Below are 22,689 nucleotides of genomic sequence, written 5' to 3'. Positions count from 1 at the left end.
GGTGTTCCCTTTATCTAGGTTTTGTTCTTAGCCCCCAGTGTCTTAAAAGTTGATACTGTTAGAACTTGCGTAGTGAAATGGTTTTCTATGCTAACAAAATACTCCGGAAATTTATGAACAGTTTGGAAAGAAAGCATGACCCCAGCATTAGGTACATTCCCATAGCAGGCTCTCCTTTCTCAACCTCTGCGTTCCACTTTCCTGAGACAAGGTCTCTCTGTAGACCAGGCTGGCTTGAAACTCATCCTGAGATCCACCTGCCTCTTAAGGGCATGCATCCCACTGCCCAGTGATTTGTTTATTGTGTAGACTGTTTTGTTTGCTTGAATGTATCTCTTGGTGCCCACAGTCAGAAGAGGGGTGTGTGGATCCCCTGGTACTTGAGTTACACTCGAATCACTGTGTGGGTGCTTGGAACTGAACCCAATTCTTCTCCAGGAGCAGCGAGTGCTCTTTCTATATATTCTTTTTTTATTAGATTTTTAAATTGATTTCATTGAGCTCTACATTTTTCTCTGCCCCCACCCTGCCTCTGCCCCCGCTTCAACCCTCTCCCATGGTCCCCATGCTCCCCATTTACTCATGAGATCTTGTCTTTTTCTACTTCCCATGTAGATTAAATCCATGTATGTCTCTCTTAGGGTCCTCATTGTTGTCTAAGTTCTCTGGGATTGTGAATTGTAGGCTGGTTTTCTTTATGTCTAAAAGCCACGTGTGAATGAGTACATATGATATTTGTCTTTCTGGGCTCTCTCTATATTCTTTTTTTTTTTTTGGTTTTTCGAGATAGGGTTTCTCTGTGGCTTTGGAGCCTGTCCTGGAACTAGCTCTGTAGACCAGGCTGGTCTCGAACTCACAGAGATCCGCCTACCTCTGCCTCCCGAGTGCTGGGATTAAAGGCGTGCGCCACCATCGCCCGGCTCTCTATATTCTTAATGTTGGAGAAATACAACATATTCCCATCATAACTGCCACCTGCAAATTCTGTGAACTCATTCACTTTCTAAAATGAAATGAAATCATAAAAAAAAGGGTTAGGATTATTTTCTGAATTATGTTACATTTCACTTACTGAGGAAACACCTTCATTGACTTTTTTTTTTTTAATTTTGTGGTTGGGTGGTGGTGGCACCCTTTAATCCCAGAACTTGGGAGGCAGGGACAGGTGGATCTCTGTGAGTTTGAGACCAGCATGGTCTACAGAGTGAGATCCAGGGCAACCAGAGCTGTTATGCAGAGAAACCCTGCCTTTTGTTTTCTTTGCTTGTTTGTGATTAGATTTGGTCATTCCTCAAGTATGTGACATCTTCCCTAGGACTAATTTCTGTATATAGCTAACATTAACTAACTTAATTCGCATAATTAACGAGCCCGCTGCCATTTCTAGACATTTCATTTGTACTAGTGTTAATGACCAGTATCGTTCATTGGCCAGTGGCGCACATTCAATAAACACCAGTGAGGTGCTGGAGAGGAGGCTCAGCAGTCACTGAGAACACTGCCTAGTCCTCCAGAGGACTTAGCTTCCATGCTCATCACCCACAAGATAGCTAACAGCAGTCTGCAATTCTAGTTCCAGGAGATTCGAGGCCTTGCCCATCACTAGCACCAGGTACAGACAAAACACCCACACACATAAAATAAAAATAAATACCCCCCAAAACAAGGATGAAAATGAATATTAGAAGAACGCTAAAAAGGTAGAATTGAACTCTATTGTTTTCTTCATAAGCATACCATCTTCACAGGGTTATCAAGAAAAGGGCAAGGTTTTGCTAGGTAGGGGCTGGAGGAGACATTAAGAAGGAAGAAACAGAGGGTTTCCAAAGAGTTTAAAGGAAAAGTGCTGGGGTAGGGGTGGGGATGGGGACGATTGTTCAAGCCAGAGTCTGCAGACAAAACTATTCATTCGGGCTTGTCGCTGGAATCCTAGGGAGGAAAACGAAGTGGAAAAGGGCGGATTGATGTTAAGGAAGTAAATGACAGGATACAGTGTTGTGACAAAGACAAGATCAGAGTCTATCATAATACCTGAAAGTCTGTGCGTGCAATTCTTGGGGGAGGGCAAAATAAGCGGAGCTCACGTTCAGCTGCCATAAGATGCTCGTTGACACAAACGGGCTAAATAACTGGTAAGCGTTGATTGATACAGCCGTCTGAGGTAAACGAGTCTGGATTAGCAGGAAGCTTGTCAGCCTTCTTTCTCAGAGTTAAGAGCTGGGGATAGGATAGTTCTGCTAAACTCGTGAATTTAGACGAGGGGAGAGAACAGGAGCAGGGTAAAGAAAATGGGATTAGAGATCAAAAGAGGGAGACATCTTGAAAACTGGGGGAAACAAGTCTGGTGGCGACAGACGCCTCCTAGAGGTCAAAGAGAATGGCAATCTCGTGTAATCCTCGGTCAAGCGATTCAGAGCAAAGGGATGGGTACTGGGCCAGCCACAGACAAGGCTAAGGAAGGGGAGGGAGGCAACTTCGTTAGTTCTTTTACGGAGCCTGCCTATGAGAGACAGGGAAGAGTAATTTAAAGCTTCAGGGGGAAAAATCCAATACTTTCGAGGGGAGTGGCTTTCTGTGCTCTTGAAGGGTGATGGTGGTGGTTTCTCTAAACCTTTATAAGTGACCACACTAAAACAGCTCCGCGAAAGCCTTCTGCCTTTAAAAATTCTTTGGTGTAAATAGGGAGCTTTAATGTGGCGTTCATCGATTGGTAAATTAAAAAAAAAAAAAAATCCGTCATTTCCGGTACTGCAGGATGTAAAGCATGGAGCCTACCTTCTGCTCTCCCATTGGCTATTGGAGGCAGCTCTGCTTTCAGCCAATCAAACTACTTTTCCTTCACCCCTCCCGACACATCTTATAAATTACCCCAAATTGCTTCACCTTTCCTTATCCTTTTCTTGAAAAAGCAGCAGTTATTGCTTATTCCGCCATGTCTGGCCGCGGTAAGCAAGGAGGCAAGGCCCGCGCCAAGGCCAAGTCGCGGTCGTCCCGCGCCGGCCTGCAGTTCCCGGTGGGGCGCGTGCACCGGCTGCTGCGCAAGGGCAACTACGCGGAGCGCGTGGGTGCGGGCGCGCCCGTGTACATGGCGGCCGTGCTGGAGTACCTGACGGCCGAGATCCTGGAGCTGGCGGGCAACGCGGCTCGCGACAACAAGAAGACGCGCATCATTCCGCGCCACTTGCAGCTAGCTGTGAGGAACGACGAGGAGCTCAACAAACTGCTAGGAGGGGTCACCATCGCCCAGGGCGGCGTCCTGCCCAACATCCAGGCTGTTTTATTACCAAAGAAGACGGAGAGCCATAAGCCCGGCAAGAACAAATAATTCATTCAATATCCCTTCTTACGCAAAAAGGCTCTTTTAAGAGCCACCAAAGAGTCAACTAAAAGAGCTGATCACGAACTAGCACATTAGCTCATTTTAATGAAGACTTGGTGGCTCTAAAAAGAGCCTTTTTTGTATTGACGTCAGTTTCACTTGCTCTTAGTCTTGTGGCTCTCGGTCTTCTTGGGCAGCAGCACGGCCTGGATGTTGGGCAGGACGCCGCCCTGCGCGATCGTCACTTTGCCCAGCAGCTTGTTGAGCTCCTCGTCGTTGCGGATGGCCAGCTGCAGGTGGCGCGGGATGATGCGCGTCTTCTTGTTGTCGCGGGCCGCGTTGCCCGCCAGCTCCAGGATCTCGGCCGTCAGGTACTCCAGCACGGCCGCCATGTACACGGGCGCGCCCGCACCCACGCGCTCCGCGTAGTTGCCCTTGCGCAGCAGCCGGTGCACGCGCCCCACCGGGAACTGCAGGCCGGCGCGGGACGACCGCGACTTGGCCTTGGCGCGGGCCTTGCCTCCTTGCTTACCGCGGCCAGACATGACTTTAAAGTAAAACTAACTTTTACAGACTTTACTACAAAACTAGGTTTTAGCGTCTTAAGGCCTTTATACGCTTTCCTAGGGGTGGGGTCAGGAGCCAGCTTTTCATTGGTCGTAATTTGGTCGCCGAGAAGTCCAATGAAATCTGAAATTTAGAGTCTTTGTTACGTAGGCTTGTACTGAAAACACAAGCTTCATGTATGAACCAATGGAAATAAAAAGTATTTTGAGGCCTAATTTACATAAGGTGGTTATAAAAGGCTCAGGTCCTCGGGAGTGTAGCTTGTTTTCTCACTTACTAGGCAACTCTCTTGTGTTTTGCAATCATGCCTGAGCCGGCTAAATCCGCCCGGCTCCCAAGAAAGGATCCAAGAAGGCAGTCACCAAGGCGCAAAAGAAAGACGGCAAGAAGCGCAAGCGCAGTCGCAAGGAGAGTTACTCCATCTACGTGTACAAAGTGTTGAAGCAGGTGCACCCCGACACTGGCATTTGGTCCAAGGCCATGGGCATCATGAACTCGTTTGTCAATGACATCTTCGAACGCATCGCAGGCGAAGCTTCGCGCCTGGCGCATTACAACAAGCGCTCTACCATCACGTCCCGGGAGATCCAGACGGCCGTGCGCCTGCTGCTGCCGGGGGAGTTGGCTAAACACGCCGTGTCGGAGGGCACCAAGGCGGTCACCAAGTACACCAGCGCCAAGTAGAGGATGAGGCACTCGCTGCCCCCTTTGCTCTTGCAGAACCACCCGCTTAAATCAGGAAAGAGCTTTGTCCACTCGCATTAGTTTCTAGTTCCTATTCCAAAGTTAAACTTTAAGGGTCTTGGAGAACGTTCACTTCACAGTTTTAAGCATTTGTAGTTGTGAGGTTCTCTGAGCTGGTTTGTAGTTGGCTGTTGAGCTCCTCGCACCCATTTAGCTCCTAGGAGTTACTTTTAAACTAGGGTAACGGAGGTTGGCCACTCGGCTGGGTTTCTTCCGTGTTCTAGACTGTGTTCGGGCACTTTATCGACCTAAAGTGAGATGACTAACTTGATTACTTTGGCGGTTAGAGGGCTCCAGGACACACCTAAACCTGTGGCGATGAATGCTGTGTACCACTCAACAACTGTAGTCGCTCGGTTCAGTTATATTATGTGTCCTGGGTACAGGCGGTTTCCGATAGTTGAGGGCGGTGTCCTTGCCTGTAACTGATTAATTTACCAACACGAACGTGCGGCGTTGCTGCGAATTTGGTAGAAGACGGTTGGGGTTCTCACTCAAGCTTTAGATCCCTCCCTGTTCGTGGTTTGTGATTACCCCCTCCCTCACCCCTAATTTATGGTGTCCTTGCCCTTAACTGATTGGTTTACCAATGCGAACGTTCAGCGTTGCTGCGGCTTTGGTAGAAGTCTGTTGGGATTCTCCCTCAAGCTTTAGATTCCTGTCCATGGCTTATGATTTTCCTTTTTTTTTTTTTCTCCCCCGTTTAGTACTTTGCTGTGCTTTAGTACCGCCGCGGTGCCGGGTTGCCGCAAAGATTGCTCATTTCCGCTCTGGACCATGAAGCGATCTAATTCACCAACCCAAGGAATTAACTTCTTCCTGGTTGTCACGTCTACACTGTCTGAAGTTTGCTTTCCTGTTTACACTGTGGTCAAGCCGGCCAGATGTTCTGATAAGTCCAGAGCCCGCAAATGCCTGACATATTCCAAATGCTCAAGTATTTATTACTGAATTAATTTTCGTATCATTGCTTTTGTAATTGCTTCCGTGGCTTGGGAGGGGGGCGCGGTGTCTGTTCGATGCAACAGAAGGGTTTGAAGATTCTTTCTCCCAATCCGTCCTTATAATTAATGCGGTGGCTGTTCTTGCTTGTCAACTTGACTGGAAATAACTGAAACGGAAGTGACACTACACCTGTGCGGGTTTTTTTTTTTCTGAAATAATTTGAAATGAGAAGAAGCACTTTTAGTCTGAATCTTTTGAGATGGGAAGACCCACCTTTAGTCTGGGCCACACCTTCTGCTGGCAGCCTGTATAAAGGACTAGAAAGAAGGAAGCTTGCTCTCTCTGGCTGGTCTCTTCCTTCACTGGCGTTAGAGCCTACTTCTGGATTCTGGCATACACTGAAGACGAGCCATCCAGCCTGGTGGACCCAACAGCTACTGGATTCATGGGCCTTCTGTTGGGAGGCTGCCACTGTTTGTTGGACTAGATGGACCCCAGCCTGTAAGCCATATATTTATGAAAAAAGTACATATATATTTCACTCTGTAAGTTCTGTTCCTTGAGAACCCTGATTAATACAATTACCTTAGTGTAATTGAGGCAGAGCCAGAGGTGTTAAGTCTGTATGTGTGTATATGTGTGTGTGTGTTTGCCAGGGGCTGGCCATAGTAGGTTCCTTATTTTTTTTCCAATTTAGAGCAAACTCTTGGATTTTCATTAAATTGAGGGCACTGGGCTTTGGGGAAAAGCCTCCTTCTACCTCCGCCAACATCCCCATTCCTAATTCTTCTATTCCCTACTGAGATGAACTTTCAATTTACACTCTTCCCTCTCTTTTACCTTTCAGAGGGTTCTGTAAGATGGGCCCCAGAGTTACTAGTGAAACCGATGGAAGCTAGGTGGTTGGCCCCAGGGCCATGCCCAACACTGTCGACTTTCGTCTCCATCTGAAGTCAGCTGCCTGCTTGCTTTTGTGAAGTTTCCCCCCACAGTCTTGATTTTGCTGGTGAGGGCACTCGATGCTCTCCGATTGCTTTCTCGGTTCTGTGTTAGGCTAAGGGTTTCTGGAGCTGACTAAGGAGCTTTGTGAATCCAGAATGAGCTCCAGACATTGGCAGAGACTGACCAAGTCCTGCTTACCGCCTGAGCATTTTTAAGTGCGCAGACGCTGTTATTATTAAATCATATTACCAATTAGTTTCAAATTTTTGTTGGATTGTTTTATGTGCAACCCATTTTCTCAAAAAATAAAATGAACAGATAGAACTGTTTGTGGTTGGCGCTGTGGAAAAGCTGGGGGGTGCCTCGGGTTTGAAACATTTCTAAGCCATTAGCCAGGGCTTAGGGGTGTAGTTCAGAAGGTTTGCCCAAAATGCAGTGAGGCCCTAGTTTCAAAAACACACGCACAGGCACACACACGCACAGACATGTTCATGCTCGTGCATGCACACACACCCTCCTCCAGCCAAACTTCTTCCTCAGAGGAGCATTGGGGTTGAAATACCCTACAACAAGGCCATTGCTGATGCCTAGTGGTTGAGAAACATATGACCATGTATAAAAGGTATTATTAACAGGATGCGTGAAATAAAACCCCTGGTAAAGTTTAGCTAAAATCTGCAGAATCCATGGATGGGATGTACTAGGGAGTATTCTATGCTCTTTGTATATACTGGCTTATTTTATCTTCACAGAGAACTTTAGGAAGCTGGTCCCCTTATCATCTCCCATTTTACAGCTATGGAAACAGAAGACCAGCGCTGCCATTCCTCACAAACTGTCGAAGGTGAAGTCTCCAGTTTAGTTTTATGGGACTTGAGAAAGTTGGACTACTCCCTAAAAATCTGGGCATTTGGGAAAACGCTCTGCATTTGGGAAGAGGGATTGAAATATCCATACTTAATATTCAACTCCTCCATCCCCTTCCGAATGCACCCTGCATCGAAATCCAGAAGGGTGGTGGCTAACCTTGGGAATGGAATTGAGAGACCGACTTTCCATCCCGGAAGTCATAGCTCCAGTCAATTTAGCTTGTCCTGGCAGGAGGAAGGGGTTGTGGGGGCATTTGGGGGAAGGGTTTTACCAACTCACATCCTTTCACCAAAATAAGAGACCTAGTAGCTTGTTTGAGACACCCCCAAGCCCCCGACCCTAGGCTCTTCTGATAGTCTTGCAGTAGACACAGATGAAGAAGGAAGTGGTAATAGAACCCGGTACTTTAACCCCGAGGGGAAATTAGTGCAGCGAGATTAACCTTGCATTAAACTCCTGTTCATTTGTTTACTTTAGGTTAATAATAATTGCTGCAAAAATAACTGTTGCTTCTACTTACTGATCACTTGACTGCTCACAGGTCCTCTGCTTAGGGGTTTACACATGTCATGTCACTATTTATTATTATTATATAATAATATTATTATTATTATTACTTTTCACAGTCACTGTTTAAGGTACATTTCAGTATCGTTGTCTTTATGCAATAGATCATGGGGAAAGCCTTAGAAAGCTTAAATGACTCTCCTGGGATCATTGAACAAGTTGTAGAACTACAACCCAGCGCACACCTCTTTGTTATTGTGAGGTCTCACTGTGTAACCCAGGCTGGTACTGATTCTGCAGGGATCCCTCCTTCTCAGACATCCGAGTGCTGGGCTGCAGAAGGGAGCCACCACACCTGACTTTGACATATTAGAGATCTGTTCACCTTGGTGCACACATATCAGTATTTTTTGACTACAATGTAATTATTAGTCCACTTACCTGTTAATGTACAACGGATTGCCCTAGTCCTTACCCCTCTCTTGTATTTTTTCACGCCTTTTCCTTCCCCTACTTTTTGAATGTTCTCCAACTTTGGGCCATGACGATTCCATAGAGAAGCACAGTAAAAGTTCCCCCCCCCTTAGTTGAACAGGAGCACAGAGAGAGAGAGATGAAATACACACAAGTATCCATTCTGTGCAAGTGGGAGCAGGGCTACCTCTGCTCTCCTCTAGGCTCCAGTCTGGCTATGTTCCTTCGCTCCAAGTCCTCTCCAGCACAGATCTGACCCCTCCCTCTGCTCTTGCTCACCTCCACTGCCCTGACCCCTCCCTCTACTCACTCACCTCCACTGCCCTGACCCCTCCCTCTGCTCGCTCACCTCCACTGCCCTGACCCCTCCCTCTGCTCGCTCACCTCCACTGCCCTGACCCCTCCCTCTACTCACTCACCTCCACTGCCCTGACCCCTCCCTCTACTCACTCACTTCCACTGCCCTGACCCCTTCCTCTGCTCACTCACCTCCACTGCCCTGACCCCTTCCTCTGCTCACTCACCTCCATTGCCCTGACCCCTCCCTCTACTCACTCACCTCCACTGCCCTGACCCCTTCCTCTACTCACTCACCTCCACTGCCCTGACCCCTCCCTCTACTCACTCACCTCCACTGCCCTGACCCCTCCCTCTACTCACTCACTTCCACTGCCCTGACCCCTTCCTCTGCTCACTCACCTCCATTGCCCTGACCCCTTCCTCTACTCACTCACCTCCATTGCCCTGACCCCTCCCTCTACTCACTCACTTCCACTGCCCTGACCCCTTCCTCTGCTCACTCACCTCCACTGCCCTGACCCCTTCCTCTACTCACTGACCTCCACTGCCCTGACCCCTCCCTCTACTTACTCACCTCCACTGCCCTGACCCCTCCCTCTGCTCACTCACCTGCACTGCCCTGACCCCTCCCTCTGCTCACTCACCTCCACTGCCCTGACCCCTTCCTCTGCTCACTCACCTCCACTGCCCTGACCCCTTCCTCTGCTCACTCACCTCCACTGCCCTGACCCCTTCCTCTGCTCACTCACCTCCATTGCCCTGACCCCTTCCTCTGCTCACTCACCTCCACTGTCGTGACCCTCACTCTGCTCACTCACCTCCACTGCCCTGACCCCTTCCTCTACTCACTCACCTCCACTGCCCTGACCCCTCCCTCTACTTACTCACCTCCACTGCCCTGACCCCTTCCTCTGCTCACTCACCTCCATTGCCCTGACCCCTCCCTCTGCTCACTCACAAAAAAAGAAGACCCTCTAGGCCACTTCTTCCTCTCAGAGCTTCATTAGGTATAGCATCATCCATTCATTTACGAATCTTTGGAGTTGGGCCTGCTGGTATAAGCAAGCCTACAATTGGCTTCTCTGTGGGCTGAGGCAGGAGGATCACAAATTCAAAGCCTATCTGGAGAACTTAGTGAGCCCTTGTCCCAAAAAGCAAGAGGAAGGTTGAGTATATATCTTAGTGGTAGAATGCTCGCTTCTCATGTTTAAGATCCTAGATTCAGTCTCTGGGGACAAAGAAAAAAACAATTCCAAGCTAGTGAGGTGGTGCAAACCTTTAAAAATTCTAGCAGAGGAAAACAGAGGCAGGAGGATGTCTGGGCGTTTGAGCCCAGCTTGGTCTACACAGGGAGTTCCAGGACAATCAGGATTACATTGTCCCTGTCTCAAACAAACAAACAAATTCCTGTCTGTTAGATGGCAGACAATTGTCTAGGCAGTGACGAAACAAGATTAAACAGAACAGAGTGGCTTCTGGCTCCCTAGACTTTTAGTGCCTAGAAAGAAAGATGTTAAATCAGTGACGATAATAAATAATGGGAAGTCTTATGATGCAGGAAGTGTGATGCGAGGTCTCCTGCTCACCACTGGAGGGTTGTCCTAGCTACTTTCCTATTGCTCTGGTGGTGGTTTGAATAGCAATGGCCCTCAGAGGCTCATATATTTGAATGCTGTTCTTTAGGGAGTATTACTCCTTGATGGGGATTAGGAGGTGTGGCCTTGTTGGAGGAAGTGTGTCACCGGGAGTGGGCTTTGAAGTTTCAAATGCTCAATCCAGGCTGCATGCTGCCTGTGAATCTGTATGTAGAACTCTCGGCTACTTCTCCAGCTCCATATCTGCCTGTGTGCCACCATGCTCCCCTCCATGGTGATAACTGACGAAGCCTCCGAGTTGTAAACCAGCCCCAGTCAAATCTTCCCTTCAGCTGTCGTGGGCGTGGTGTCTTCAGAGCAACAAACAGTGGCTAAGACAGCAGGGAGGAGACACATGGCCAAACAACCTTTAATTGGGGGCTGGCAACTTCAGGGAGAGTCCATGGCCACCGTGGTGGGAGGCACGGCTGCAGATAGGCAGGCAAGAAAGCCCACCATGGTGACAAACCTCCACATGCCACGCACCTTGATCCTTTTCAAACAGTTCCACCAACTAGGAACCAATTGCAGCATGATTAATAAAAACCCAGAGACAGATATTGGGGTTCAACCTGAAGGTCAGAAAAAGCAAAACCGCCAGCCACTGGCTCTTACCTCTCTCTACCTCAGTCTGAAGTGGTGATCCTGCCTCCAGGAATCTCAGAATGAGACTGTGAGTGAGAGCTGTCTCCTCTCGTTTTATATTCCTCTCTAAGGCTAGGATTAAAGGTGTGCACCACTACTGCTCGGTTTATATGGCAAACTAGTGTGGCTACTGGGATTAAAGGTGCCTGTCACCACTTCCTGGTCTGTAAGGCTGACCAGTGAGGCTGTTTTACTCTCTGATCACCAGGCATGCTATATTAAAGTACAAATGAAATATCACTACAACCAATCATTTAAATATATGAGCTTACGGTGGCCATTTGCTGTTAAAACCACCACAGAGGAAGGCAAGGTAGAGGCTTGCAGGCCAAGAGCCGGGAAGGTTCCGAAAGAATGCTCCAGGCAGTAGGCAGCATGGGCAAAGGCCCAGGGGAGTGGGAAAGAGGGTGATGAGGAGGAGAGGTGGAGCCGCAGTGTGCAGAGGGCAGTGTAGACAGCCATGCCTGCAGATTAGATTCGAGATAGCTGACGTGGAAGATCTCGGTGAGCTCAAACTAACCTGACTGGGAACAGAGAGTAACTGCATGGCACTAGAAGCAGGGAACTCAGATTCTCAGAGGCCACATGATGTGTCCTGGCCCAGCGCTCTAAGATGCATGGCACCCTGGTCCTCTGACTGTTCATTACAATGGAACTTTCTTTAAAGCGGAAATGGTGCTTCAGGCTAATCGGGCTGGCAATAGACAGTATCCTGCAAGCTGCTTTCTTCCGATATTTTATTATTTTTTGTACATAGGTGTTTCTCCTGCATGTATGTCTTTGCACCATATGTGTGCAGTGCCCACAGAGGCCAGAAAGGGACCTTGGGTTCCTTGGAACTGGAGTTATAGACAGTTATGAGCTGCCATGTGGGTGCTGGGAACAGAACCTGAGCCCTTTGGAAGAGCAGCCAGTGCTCTTAATCCCACGTCCATCTCTCCAGCAAGTGACTTTCTTATTGTAGTTTGGTTTTCTTTGAAGTTTGACCTTTGCTGAACAAGTGAAAGATCAGCTGGACCCAAACAGGTACATTTTAGATACTTAGTAGCTTCATCTCCCATTAGAAGTTGAGAGCACAGGATCTGACTCCAGACTGCCTTGCACTGAATCTCAATTCTTCTCACTCAATAGGTACATGGGATGGTCAGTTTTAATGGTCAGTTTTACAGGATTTAGAATCACTATGGAAACAAACCCCTTATATATAGATATAAGAGATTTTCTTTTTTAAAGATATCTTTAAAAATTTATAAGTATGTATGCATGTATGTGTCTGTCCGAGTATATGTCAAGTGTGTGTGTGGCCCATGGAGCTGGAGTCACAGGTGGTTGTGAGCTGCCACACAAGGATGCTGGGAAGCATTTTTTTAATTGTCTGTATATGTTGGTGTGTGATGCGCACGGTGTGTATGAGTGTCTGCACGTCAGCATTTGTGTGAAGGTCTCACAACTTGTGGAATAAGTTCTCTTCCACCAAGTGAGCTCCAGCAGTTGGCTCTGGGGTGTCCAGCTAAACAAAACGCCTTTACCCCCTGAGCCATCTCACTGGCTGTAGAAGGAGGCCATTCCCGCTGCCCGACTAGCTTAGACCCGGAATAATCACACAGAAACTATGTTATTTAAAACACTGCTTGGCCCATTAGCTCTAACTTCTTCTTCTTCTTCTTTTTTTTTTTTTTTTTTTGGATTTTCGAGACAGGGTTTCTCCGTAGCTTTTTGGTTCCTGTCCTGGAGCTAGCTCTTGTAGACCAGGCTGGCCTCAAATTCACAGAGATCCGCCTGCCTCTGCCTCCCGAGTGCTGGGATTAAAGGCGTGCGCCACCACTGCCCGGCTAGCTCTAACTTCTTATTGACTAATTCTTTTTTTTTTTCGGGCCTGCTTTGAACACTCTAATTTTTTCAAAGTAAACGTGGACCAGCCGCCCGCTCCCAAGATCCAACTATGAGCTTTTTAAATGCAGCAACTTTAAGATATGCTATTGGAGCTGGAGTTACCATGGCTGCTGGCACCAGACTAACCCTCCAATGGAACTCTTACATCTTAATTTAACCCATCTCCATTAATCTGTGCATCACCATGAGGTCGTGGCCTACCAGCAGAGTTTCAGCATGTCTATCTCAGGTAGTGGCGGCTCTATGGCACCTCCCCGACTCTGCCTTCTTCCTCCCAGCATTCAGTCCATCCCTTCCCCCAGCCTACCTAAGTTCTGCCCTATCAACAGACCAAGGCAGTTTCTTTTTTCATTAATGGTAATCATAGCACACAGAGGGGACTCCCACATCAACTGGCTCCATTCAAAGTGTTTCTCAAATACATACACAAAGATGGAAATTGAAATTTGAATACTAACTGTATCTTTGGTAATTAAAGCATAATGACTGCAGTGAACCGGCTCAGGGGAGCCACTCAGACCGTGGGAGAAGCAGGGTCTTGGTAACAGGAAGGCACAAGTTCGGCGAATAACAAACAGACACAACACACAAGAGAGTGGCTGGAATCTGCTGCAATTTTACTGAATTTATGTTTTCATTATATAGTATTCAAACAAAGAACAAATCAGAAGGTCATGTATCATTAGTTGGCACAGTATGAAAGCTTCTTTTAGTCACATCAGCGATATTTTATTATTTATTTATTTTTTTGTGATTTTCGAGACAGGATTTCTCTGTAGCTTTTTGGTTCCTGTCCTGGAACTAGCTCTTCTAGACCAGGCTGGCCTCGAACTCACAGAGATCCACCTGCCTCTGCCTCCCGAGTGCTGGGATTAAAGGCGTGCGCCACCACAGCCCGGCACATCAGCGATATTTAAGAAAAGTATATTATCAGGAAGAGGTGTTAGACATAAAACATCCTTAGAAGAGGAAATCTTGTCCTTGGGAATGTAAACCTCAAACAAGTGGTTTCATCTTATGAATAGAAAGTTTCTGTCTCATTATCACTATCATGGCCCTTCCTCTTCCTAACCCTTTATTTCATTCTCATCTCTTCTTGATTTGCTTCTCTGCCTGACATCTGCAGAGACCCCCTCACAGCACAGGAGTTTGAGGCAGAGACTGTTGCAAACCTGAGGCCATTTTGGTCTTTATAGTGAGTTCCAAACCAACTTGTGTTACAGTGTGAGGCCCTGTCTCAAACACAAACAAAACTAAATAACTCCTAATCTTATTAAGTAAAAACAAACAAGACAGACCTATACAAAGTAGCTACCAGGTTTATTGGTACATACTTGTAATCACACCTTGTGGAAAGTTGAGGCAGGAGGATTTGGGACTTGAGGTCATCCTGGGCTAGAAAGTGAAACCCTGTTTCAAAACCCCACTACCAAAACCAAATAAACCAAACCCTAAATAAAACACAATAAGCCAAAACCTAAACAAACAAAACTCTACCAAAGGATTTTGTGGAAATAATGTGTTTCAAAACACCTAAGAACCTACTAGACTCTCAAAGCGTTGCAGTTAATTCTGAGTAATAGCTGAGAAAAATCTCAATAACACAAACAGCAACCAATTTAAATTAAGGGCGACAATAACGAGAACAACAAAAAGTCCAGAAGTCCCTGGAGTTAGAGGGCTAACCTACAGATCTGGGATTGGGACTCCACTATCCCCAGTCTCATTAAAAATATAATCACTTGAAACTGTGAACGGCAAGGTAATTCTGGTGGTGTAGGCCTGTGGTGGTGCACTTCCTTACCCCAAGGAAGGCTTGAGGCTTCTCTAGTTACCACACCCTACCTCCCCACCTTCCACCACCCCCACACTCCACCCACCTACCTCCACCCCAGCAGGCACACCTCTGCCTTTCTTTTTTTCTTTCTTTTTTTCCCCAAAGGTAAGATCTTGCTATATAGGCCATTTTGGCTTCAAACTCCCAGTTATCCCACCTTAGTGTGGTGGATTGAATAAAAATGGACCCCCTAGGGAATGATTAGGGAGTGGCCTAAGGAGGTGTGACCTTGTTGAGGTAGGTGTGGTCTTGTTGAGGTAGTATGGTCTTGTTGGAGGAAGTGTGTTACTGGATGTGAATTTTGGGGTTTCAAATGCTCAAACCAGGCCCAATGTCTCTTCCTGCTGCCTGCTGATTTGGATGTAGAACTCTCAAGCCTGCATGCCACCATGCCTCCCGCCATGATGACACTGGCCTAAACCTCTGCACTGTAAGCCAGCCCCAATGAAATGCTTTCTTTTTATCAGAGTTGTCCTGGCCATAGTGTCTCTTCACAGCAATGTGACAGTGACTCAGACACTCAGGTTCCTAAACCCAGCCTGGGAGGAATACAGGAATGTTCCTCCACAACAAACTGTCATATTTTATAAAAAAATATTTGTTTTTCTTTTGTGTGTTCTAGTGTTTGCCTGGATGTATGTATGTGCACCACATGTATGCCTGATGTCTATGAGGCCAGAAGAGGGCGCCAGATCCACTGGATTTGAGTTAAGCCTATTTTAAGCTCCACGTGGGTGCTGGGTGGGAACTGAACCTGGGTCCCTTGCAAGAGCAGTCAGTTATCTCCCTGCTGGGTCCAGGGTTGCACAATGATGGGGAACAGAGCCTGAAGTCTATGAAATCAGAAGCAAACTTCATTCCAGGAAAAAAAATCACTATGGGTCCCAAAAAGCTTATCAGCTACCTGAGACCACAGCCAGAGTTTGGGCTTCTGAAACCATGGCAATGGGGGTGGGTTCTGGCCCCCTTTTAGAGCAAGAAGTAAGCATTCGGCATGGACAGAGGAATTTTTACAAATTCCGGGTTAATGCTTAGAGACATTTTGAATTTTAAGATTTACAACTTTCGACAACAAGGTTTTAGCTAAATTGAGTTTACATAAGCCTACAGATTTCCTTCTCGGTTAACAATGTGTGCAGGGAACTTTACAGCTTTTTCTGGCACAACCAGTTTCCCATAGCACTGCATTCCCCAGCCCCTGTCATGTTTTTCTTAAATACAAATAAGTCACAGATTCTACTTTTCCTGAAAGGGGATTAAAGAATACTAGAGGCTAGCAGGCACTGGGACCGCTTTAGAATTCTCCTTACCATAGAAGCATAAAGAAAAATATTTTATCTCATCTCAGCTGTTTCTCTTTGATTGATAATATTACTTTTAACATAAAATAGTGAAAACAAAACAGAAAAAGGAGGTCGAGAAAGCCTGCTGTGTTCCAGGACTCTCAACACAGCGTTTCAGCTCCTCGGAGTGAATCTGGAAGGCGGATGCTATGATTCTTAGTTTACAGTGGAGTAACCTGAGCTCCAGACAGGACAGATAATCCAAACTTCTCCTTCCAGCGTGTTGCAGAGTTTCAGAGAGTCTCTGCCCAAAGGAAGAACATCCCAGTTCACAAAGGAAGCCGATGATCACGCAGGTGAAGTAACTTGGAGGGATGTTCTGATGTTTTGGAGTTTTATTAAAATATTTGTCTAAAATCTGCATGGGGGCTGTGACCGTGGCTCAGTGGTAGAGCGCTGACCTCACATACGAGAGGTCCTAGGTTCAGTTCCTAGCGCTTCCTTTAAAATGTTCATCATGTCAGGTGTGTTGGCAACACCTGAGAGGGGGAGACAGGAGAACCACAAATTAGAACCCAGCTTGAGCTATAGATAAAAGACCTGTCTCAAAAAACCAAGGCTTTGAGCTATCAGAATGTCTCAGTGAGTGACACTTGCTGCTGCAAGCCTGACAACCTGAGTTAGATTCCCAGGGCTCACACGACGAAGGAGGGAACAGACCTGAAAGTTGTCCTCTGCTCGCCACACACGCACTGGGGTACACGTGCTCACACATGCACACACAAACACACACACAAGAAATTCATGTAAAAACCCGGTGATGTGGAATCTTACTGGTGGGCTACAGCCTCATGGTGACACAGAGATGAATAGAAATGTGTTAATTTTAGATGTAAGAGCTAGCTAGCCATGGGCCAAACAGTGGTGTAGTTAATATAGTTTCCGTGTGATTTTTGGGTCTGGGTAGCTGGAAACGAAAGAGCAGTCTCTGTCTACAGCCCAGGGTTTGAGAGAGTATCTGTCTAATTAGTGTGCAAGGTTCTGAATTCAATCCAGCAGCACCACAACTAGACAAATAAGTAAATAAATAAATGCAAAATCAAAAGGGAAAAGAAAACCGCACACAATAATTTGAAGGTCTGTTAATACATGCGCCTCGTCCTGCAGGGTTTAGTCGTGGAAACCCGACTGGGGAATGGAGAAATCACAGACACACACAGGAAAGCTGTGACAGGGTGGATTGTACTCACGGTGAAGGAGGGGAGCTGCCACACAGGACTGTACTCACGGTGAAGGAGGGGAGCTGCCACACAACCCAGAAGATGCACAGCAAAGGAGACAGGATTAGCTAGTGCTGATCTCTGTAAGAGTGGTTTCGGGCTGCTACCTTCCGGGAGGAGCAAGCTATGGTTGAGTTTCTACACACACTGACCAATCCTTCATAAACACTCACATTTAGACCATATTTGCCTCGCCTCTGAGCCTCACCTGAGGAAGGCTTTGCCATGTCCATGGGTTTCAGGCATTGAGGTCCTTGATGTGACCAAGCCCATGTCAATAATAATAATAATAATAATAATAATAATATGTCAATAATACATATTCACTCAGAACTCCATCTAGTCCCCTACCCATATTTTATTTATTTTTAATTTTATTACATTACTTATTTTGTGTTGTAGGGTATGCACATACCATAGTACAAGTGCGGAAGTTGGACATACATCGTTAACAGGAAAGTAGAATATTTGTGCTGAGAAGCACATAGAGATCATATTTCCTTATTTTCCCCTTTGGTTTCAGTATAAATATTCTTTACCTTCCTTTCCTGCCTCCATCAGATCTGTAAGTGACTGTGCAGGTATTCCCCAGACAACAGAGACTATCCTGGGGAAATCTCACCCCAGCGATGCCCAGAGCCTGGTGCTTGTCCTCTGGGTGGTGGTGAGAAGCCAGCTGAGCCTCTAGCTCCCTTTCCAGCCACAGTGCCAGCTGCCTGAAGGACAGTGCTACTGTGCTGCCATTCAGAGCTGGAACTTTCCCCAGGCCAGGCCCTTTGTTGGGAACCAGGCCGAGCCAACACTTTCCGGGAGGCCCTGATGAAAGTGCAAACAGGGTGGTGGTGGCGCATGCCTTTAACCCCAGCACTCAGGAGGCAGGGGTGAGTTTGAGGCCAGCCTGGTCTTTGAAAGCTAGTTCCAGGACAACTAGGGCTGTTACACAGAGGAACCCTGTCTCGAAAACAAAACAAAACAAAACAAACAAACAAAAAAAAAAACAAAGAAAAAAAGAAAGCTAAAGAGAAAAAGAAGAGAAAGAAAGTGCAAAGGGAACTTCTGTGTCCTTGCTCAGAGCAGACTTGGCAAGGTACCATCTGGGCTGGAGCCAGAGCTACCAAGGAGTTAAGGTTTTGGTTCCAGGCTTCCCCCATGAAAGGTTGTGGTTAGCAGTCCGAGAGCTTTTTTTTTTTTTCTATTTAGTTTCCTGTTGACCTCGGCCCATTTCCCCGCTGCCAACAGTATATAAGATGATGCACTTCTCAATAAAATTGTTGAATATGAGCCATCAGCTCATGCAAGACCTTCTGGTCCCCAGCTTTCTGTCTTTATCTTTTTATCCCTGGTCGTCTTCCTTGACCCCTCATATCCTGGGACCCTGTGGGCTCAGATCATTCTCCCAAACTCCTGTCATGGTAAAGTTGGCTCCTTCTTCCCAGGACTCAGGTAGAGAGGCCCAGTGGTACCTTTAGTTCCTCTTCTTGTTCAAGAGCTCCTTTCCCCTCGTCCCAGTCCAGACTCAGGCAAGCCTCTGTGTGCAGTACTGTGAGCAGTTTCCCCCTGGCTCTCGAGTGCTTCATTCTCTAAGGCCTCCCACTTGATCTCTTGCCTTGAGGGCAATATATATATATATATATATATATATATATATATATATGTATATATGTATATATATATACCACCTACCTCAGGTAAGCTTTCTTCATATTTAGCTTAACTCTATTGGCCCTATTAAAATCCACTGCAGTGTATGTGCTGATACTTTGTTTTTCTTTTTTTTTTCTTTTTTTGTTTTTTCGAGACAGGGTTTCTCTGTGGCTTTGGATCCTGTCCTGGAACTAGCTCTGTAGACCAGGCTGGTCTCGAACTCACAGAGATCCGCCTGCCTCTGCCTCCTGAGTGCTGGGATTAAAGGCGTGTGCCACCATCGCCCGGCTGATACTTTATTTTTCATTTGGAAATGTTGGACTCTAGAGTCCAAACACTGAGGAGGAGTCACCCCCAGAGACCACCTCACGCACCACAGCCGATGCAAAAGCATGAGGATTTTATTAATTCTGTCATGACAGGGTCCCTCAGCATTCGGGAAGCCGAGAGACCCCCAAATAGATGGCACAGGCTACTTTTAAAGGAGAAGGCCAGAGAAGCAGGGGGGAGTTATGATTGGCTTATTCAAAAGGGCTATTACCAATAATTGGCTGGAGAGCTGTTGCCAGATCAGATGAGGTAAGAGGTCATTTTGACCCCGTTTCCCAGGGGACTGAATCAAAACATACGTATATGGGTAATTGTTCAGGAACTGAGTACGAGCGAGTGTAGCTGTTAGGTCCTCGGTTCCCAGGGGAGGAGGGGAAGCACTATGGCACAGAGGCTGAGAGGATTCAGAATTGTCAGAAATGGCTTCAGGATTGTCTTAAAGTCTTACAGAAACAGTATTTTCATGTATGTAATGAGGCATGGGCTTTAAAATGAAATCACCCTTAAATTTAGGCCTTACATTCAAATGTGGTGTAGCACAAATAATAAAAACCCAGAGACAGATATTGGGGTTCAAGGTGAAGATCAGAAAGGCAAAAGAGTCAACCACTAGAGACCTTTTACCTCTACCAAATCTTCAGACAGAAAGGGTGAGATTCTGTCTCCACGGACCCTCAGACTTCACACTCCAGTGAGTTCCTGTCTCTTCCCCGTTATATTCCTTTCTCTGCCCAGCCACATGACTCCCAAAATCTGGAATTAAAGGTGTGAGCCGCCACCACCTGGATTTGTTTCTGGATGGATCTTGTGTAGCCCAGGGCAGCCTTGAACTCACAGAGATCCATCTGCCTTTGTCTCTCGAGCCCTAGGATTAAAGGTGTGTCACCCTGCCTGGCCTCTAGTGGCTTAGTTTTGCACTTTGATCTTCAGGCAAGCTTTATTTATTAAAATACAAATAAAATATCATACATATTGGTGTTATATAAGAGAAAGAAGATGGTGTTTGGGTCACGGAGACATAGGGAAGAAGTTGGCGTGAAAAAGAAGGCGGGGCCTGGAGTTCTGTCACTCTATGCCAGAGGATTCAAGAGTCACTGGGAACTGAGAGGGGCAAGGACAGATTATCCCCAGACCCTTGGAGGGAACATGGCAACTTGATTTCAGCCTGCTTTCCAAACCTGTGTGCCTTAGGGTTGCTATTGCTGTGATGAAACACATGACCAAAGTAACTTGGGGTTTGGAAAGGGTTTCTTCTGCTTACACGTCCACACCAGTGTTCATCATCAAAGGAAGTCAAGACAGGAACTCTATCAGGCCAGGAACCTGGAGGCAGCAGCTGAATCAGAGGCCAAGGAGGGGGACAGCTTACCGCTTTGCTCCTCATGGTTTGCTCAGCCTGCTTTCTTATAGAACCCAGGACCACCATCCCAGGGGTGGCACCTCCCACCATGGACTGGGCCCTCCCCCAACAATCACTAATTAAGAAAATGCCCTGTAGTGGGATCTTATGGAGGTTATCATTTCAACTGAGGTTTCCTCCTTTCAGATAACTCTAGCTGTGTCCGTTGGCCCGAAACTAGCCAGCTCTGTGAAAGTAAATTGGTGCTATTTATAGTAACTTGGCAGCCCTAGAGAAAGCGACTCCCGAATGCTTTCGGCAGGAGGTGTGAGCTTTCCTCACCACACAAGCAGCCCGCAGTCCAGTCACAAACCCACAGGAAAGTCGGTTGTTGGCCTCTCTGCCTAGCGTGGTTCTCGGGGAGCCCAAGGAGGTGCACGGCTGGGGGAGTCTATACCTCATCAAGAATGTCTCAGCACCACCTGCAGAGACAAGTGCTCCCCTGGGAAACTCCGGCTGAGCTAGTCAGGGATGTAGGGCTGGCCCCTCGAGGAGTGATCCTGCCCCTTGATGTAGGGCTGGCCCCTCGAGGAGTGACCCTGTCCCTGATGTAGGGCTGGCCCCTCGAGGAGTGACCCTGTCCCTTGATGTAAGGCTGGCCCCTCGAGGAGTGACCCTGTCCCTTGATGTAGGGCTGGCCCCTCGAGGAGTGACCCTGTCGCTTGGCTCTGCTGCTAGACACGAAGCAGCAAGCTTTGACTGCTGGACACAATGTTCCACCCTTTGCGGCCGTCACCGCACCACCTTCTTCACTGGCCCCTTGCCTCCCATTAATAAAAAACTCTGATTACAGTGGGGGTCCCACTGATGATCCAGGGTAGACCACCCACTTCAAGGTCCTTCATTTACATTTACAAGATTCCTGGCTATATAAGATGATGCTTATATATTCCAGGGACTGAGATATGGGTGAACCTGGATTTGGGGAAGTGGGCTTCTTTTCAGTCTCCTGCAAATGCATACCCCTTCCTAAACTATCTCCCATTGGTTCAGTCTGGTAAGAAACTCTGTCCTGAGCTAATGTCCCAGCGTGCACTTCAGCTAAGTGTGAGTAAGGCATACCAGCCCAAGGCAGCTGCTGCTTTTCCCAGTCTTGGGCCACCCTGGAAGAAATTCTTTCCTGGCCTGCAGATTCCTGAGAGCAAGGAAGGGCTGGCATTTTGTCTCCTTCTGGGTTACAGTTTAGAAGCCAGTGGAACTGAATCTTTTGCCCCGTTCCCCTGGCCAAGCACGCTCAGGGTGCTGATTTGCTGAGACACAAAGCAAAACACGCACCCTGAAGGAGTTTAGGATCTAGCAATGCAGTTGAATCAATCCAGGAGGAAACGATACCCCAGAGCAGGGGTGCAGTTTTTTTGGAACTTGAGACTGTAGTCTGTTGTTCTGTAGAGCTCACATAAGTGCTGGTGGCCGTGGATGTGTTCTGATGATTATAAGGTCAGCCTACCAAGGAGAGAGCAATACCTGAACATAAAAAAGGATCTTGCCACACCAGGGGCCTAGTGAGATTCGCAGAGACTGGACAAGGCCAGGTCAAACTGTGTCAATAGATGTGTGGACAAGGACACCTGAAGAGAAGCTGTGTCTGTAGAGGTGACTCGTTAGAATTCCAGTGTTATGGAGAGATGGGAAGGCTATAGACCGGGAGACATTACCTTGTCTTGGGATAGCTTTAGCCTCTAGGACAGCTGTTCCTTGCCCATCTGTGTCAGAGCTAACGTCCCATGACTGGTAGATTAAAAACCTTTGTACTCTATTGATTTAATAGATCAGCTGACTTCTATCAGCCCAAAGGTGAAGACTGTCATGAGACAGTATCTCGTGGGCCTAGAGAAACGCTTCCCATCCTTCTAAGCACCTCTCAGATGCATTAACCAATGTCTTTTAAACTCGCCTTGATTTATGACTTTATTTGTTCTGTAAACTATAAAACTTCATGGATCTGTTTCCACACTGGGATATGGAATTTGGGGTAACCTAAATCTGTACTCCTGGGTCATGGTCACTCAGAATGAATCAAGAATAAACTATCTCTTGTTGCCTTTAAGAGGAGAGATGTGGGTGTTACAATGACAG

The 22,689-nt window shown here is 47.1% G+C and overlaps 2 protein-coding genes and 1 pseudogene across 2 annotated transcripts; 2 read left to right on the top strand and 1 right to left on the bottom strand.

The window, feature by feature from the left end:
• The first annotated feature begins 2,912 nt into the window (after positions 1–2,912).
• On the top strand, positions 2,913–3,425 carry H2ac21 (H2A clustered histone 21). Its single transcript, XM_075978092.1, has one exon. It carries the CDS (start codon positions 2,933–2,935, stop codon positions 3,323–3,325), a length of 393 nt encoding a protein of 130 aa, XP_075834207.1. The 5' UTR covers positions 2,913–2,932; the 3' UTR covers positions 3,326–3,425.
• A 10-nt stretch (positions 3,426–3,435) lies between these two features.
• H2ac20 (H2A clustered histone 20) lies at positions 3,436–3,884 on the bottom strand. The gene has a single exon (XM_075978094.1). It carries the CDS (start codon positions 3,862–3,864, stop codon positions 3,475–3,477), a length of 390 nt encoding a protein of 129 aa, XP_075834209.1. The 5' UTR covers positions 3,865–3,884; the 3' UTR covers positions 3,436–3,474.
• On the top strand, positions 3,878–6,827 carry LOC142853317 (histone H2B type 1-J-like; annotated as a pseudogene).
• The last annotated feature ends 15,862 nt before the right edge of the window (positions 6,828–22,689 follow it).

Source organism: Microtus pennsylvanicus, chromosome 7 (genome assembly GCF_037038515.1).
Source record: "Microtus pennsylvanicus isolate mMicPen1 chromosome 7, mMicPen1.hap1, whole genome shotgun sequence".
Classification (NCBI taxonomy): Eukaryota; Metazoa; Chordata; class Mammalia; order Rodentia; family Cricetidae; genus Microtus; species Microtus pennsylvanicus.
This window is presented reverse-complemented; position numbering and strand designations above follow the sequence as displayed.

Bases quoted from the DNA above. Each gene is read 5' to 3' on its own strand.
- H2ac21 (XM_075978092.1), top strand. From the start codon at position 2,933: ATGTCTGGCCGCGGTAAGCAAGGAGGCAAGGCCCGCGCCAAGGCCAAG.
- H2ac20 (XM_075978094.1), bottom strand. From the start codon at position 3,864: ATGTCTGGCCGCGGTAAGCAAGGAGGCAAGGCCCGCGCCAAGGCCAAG.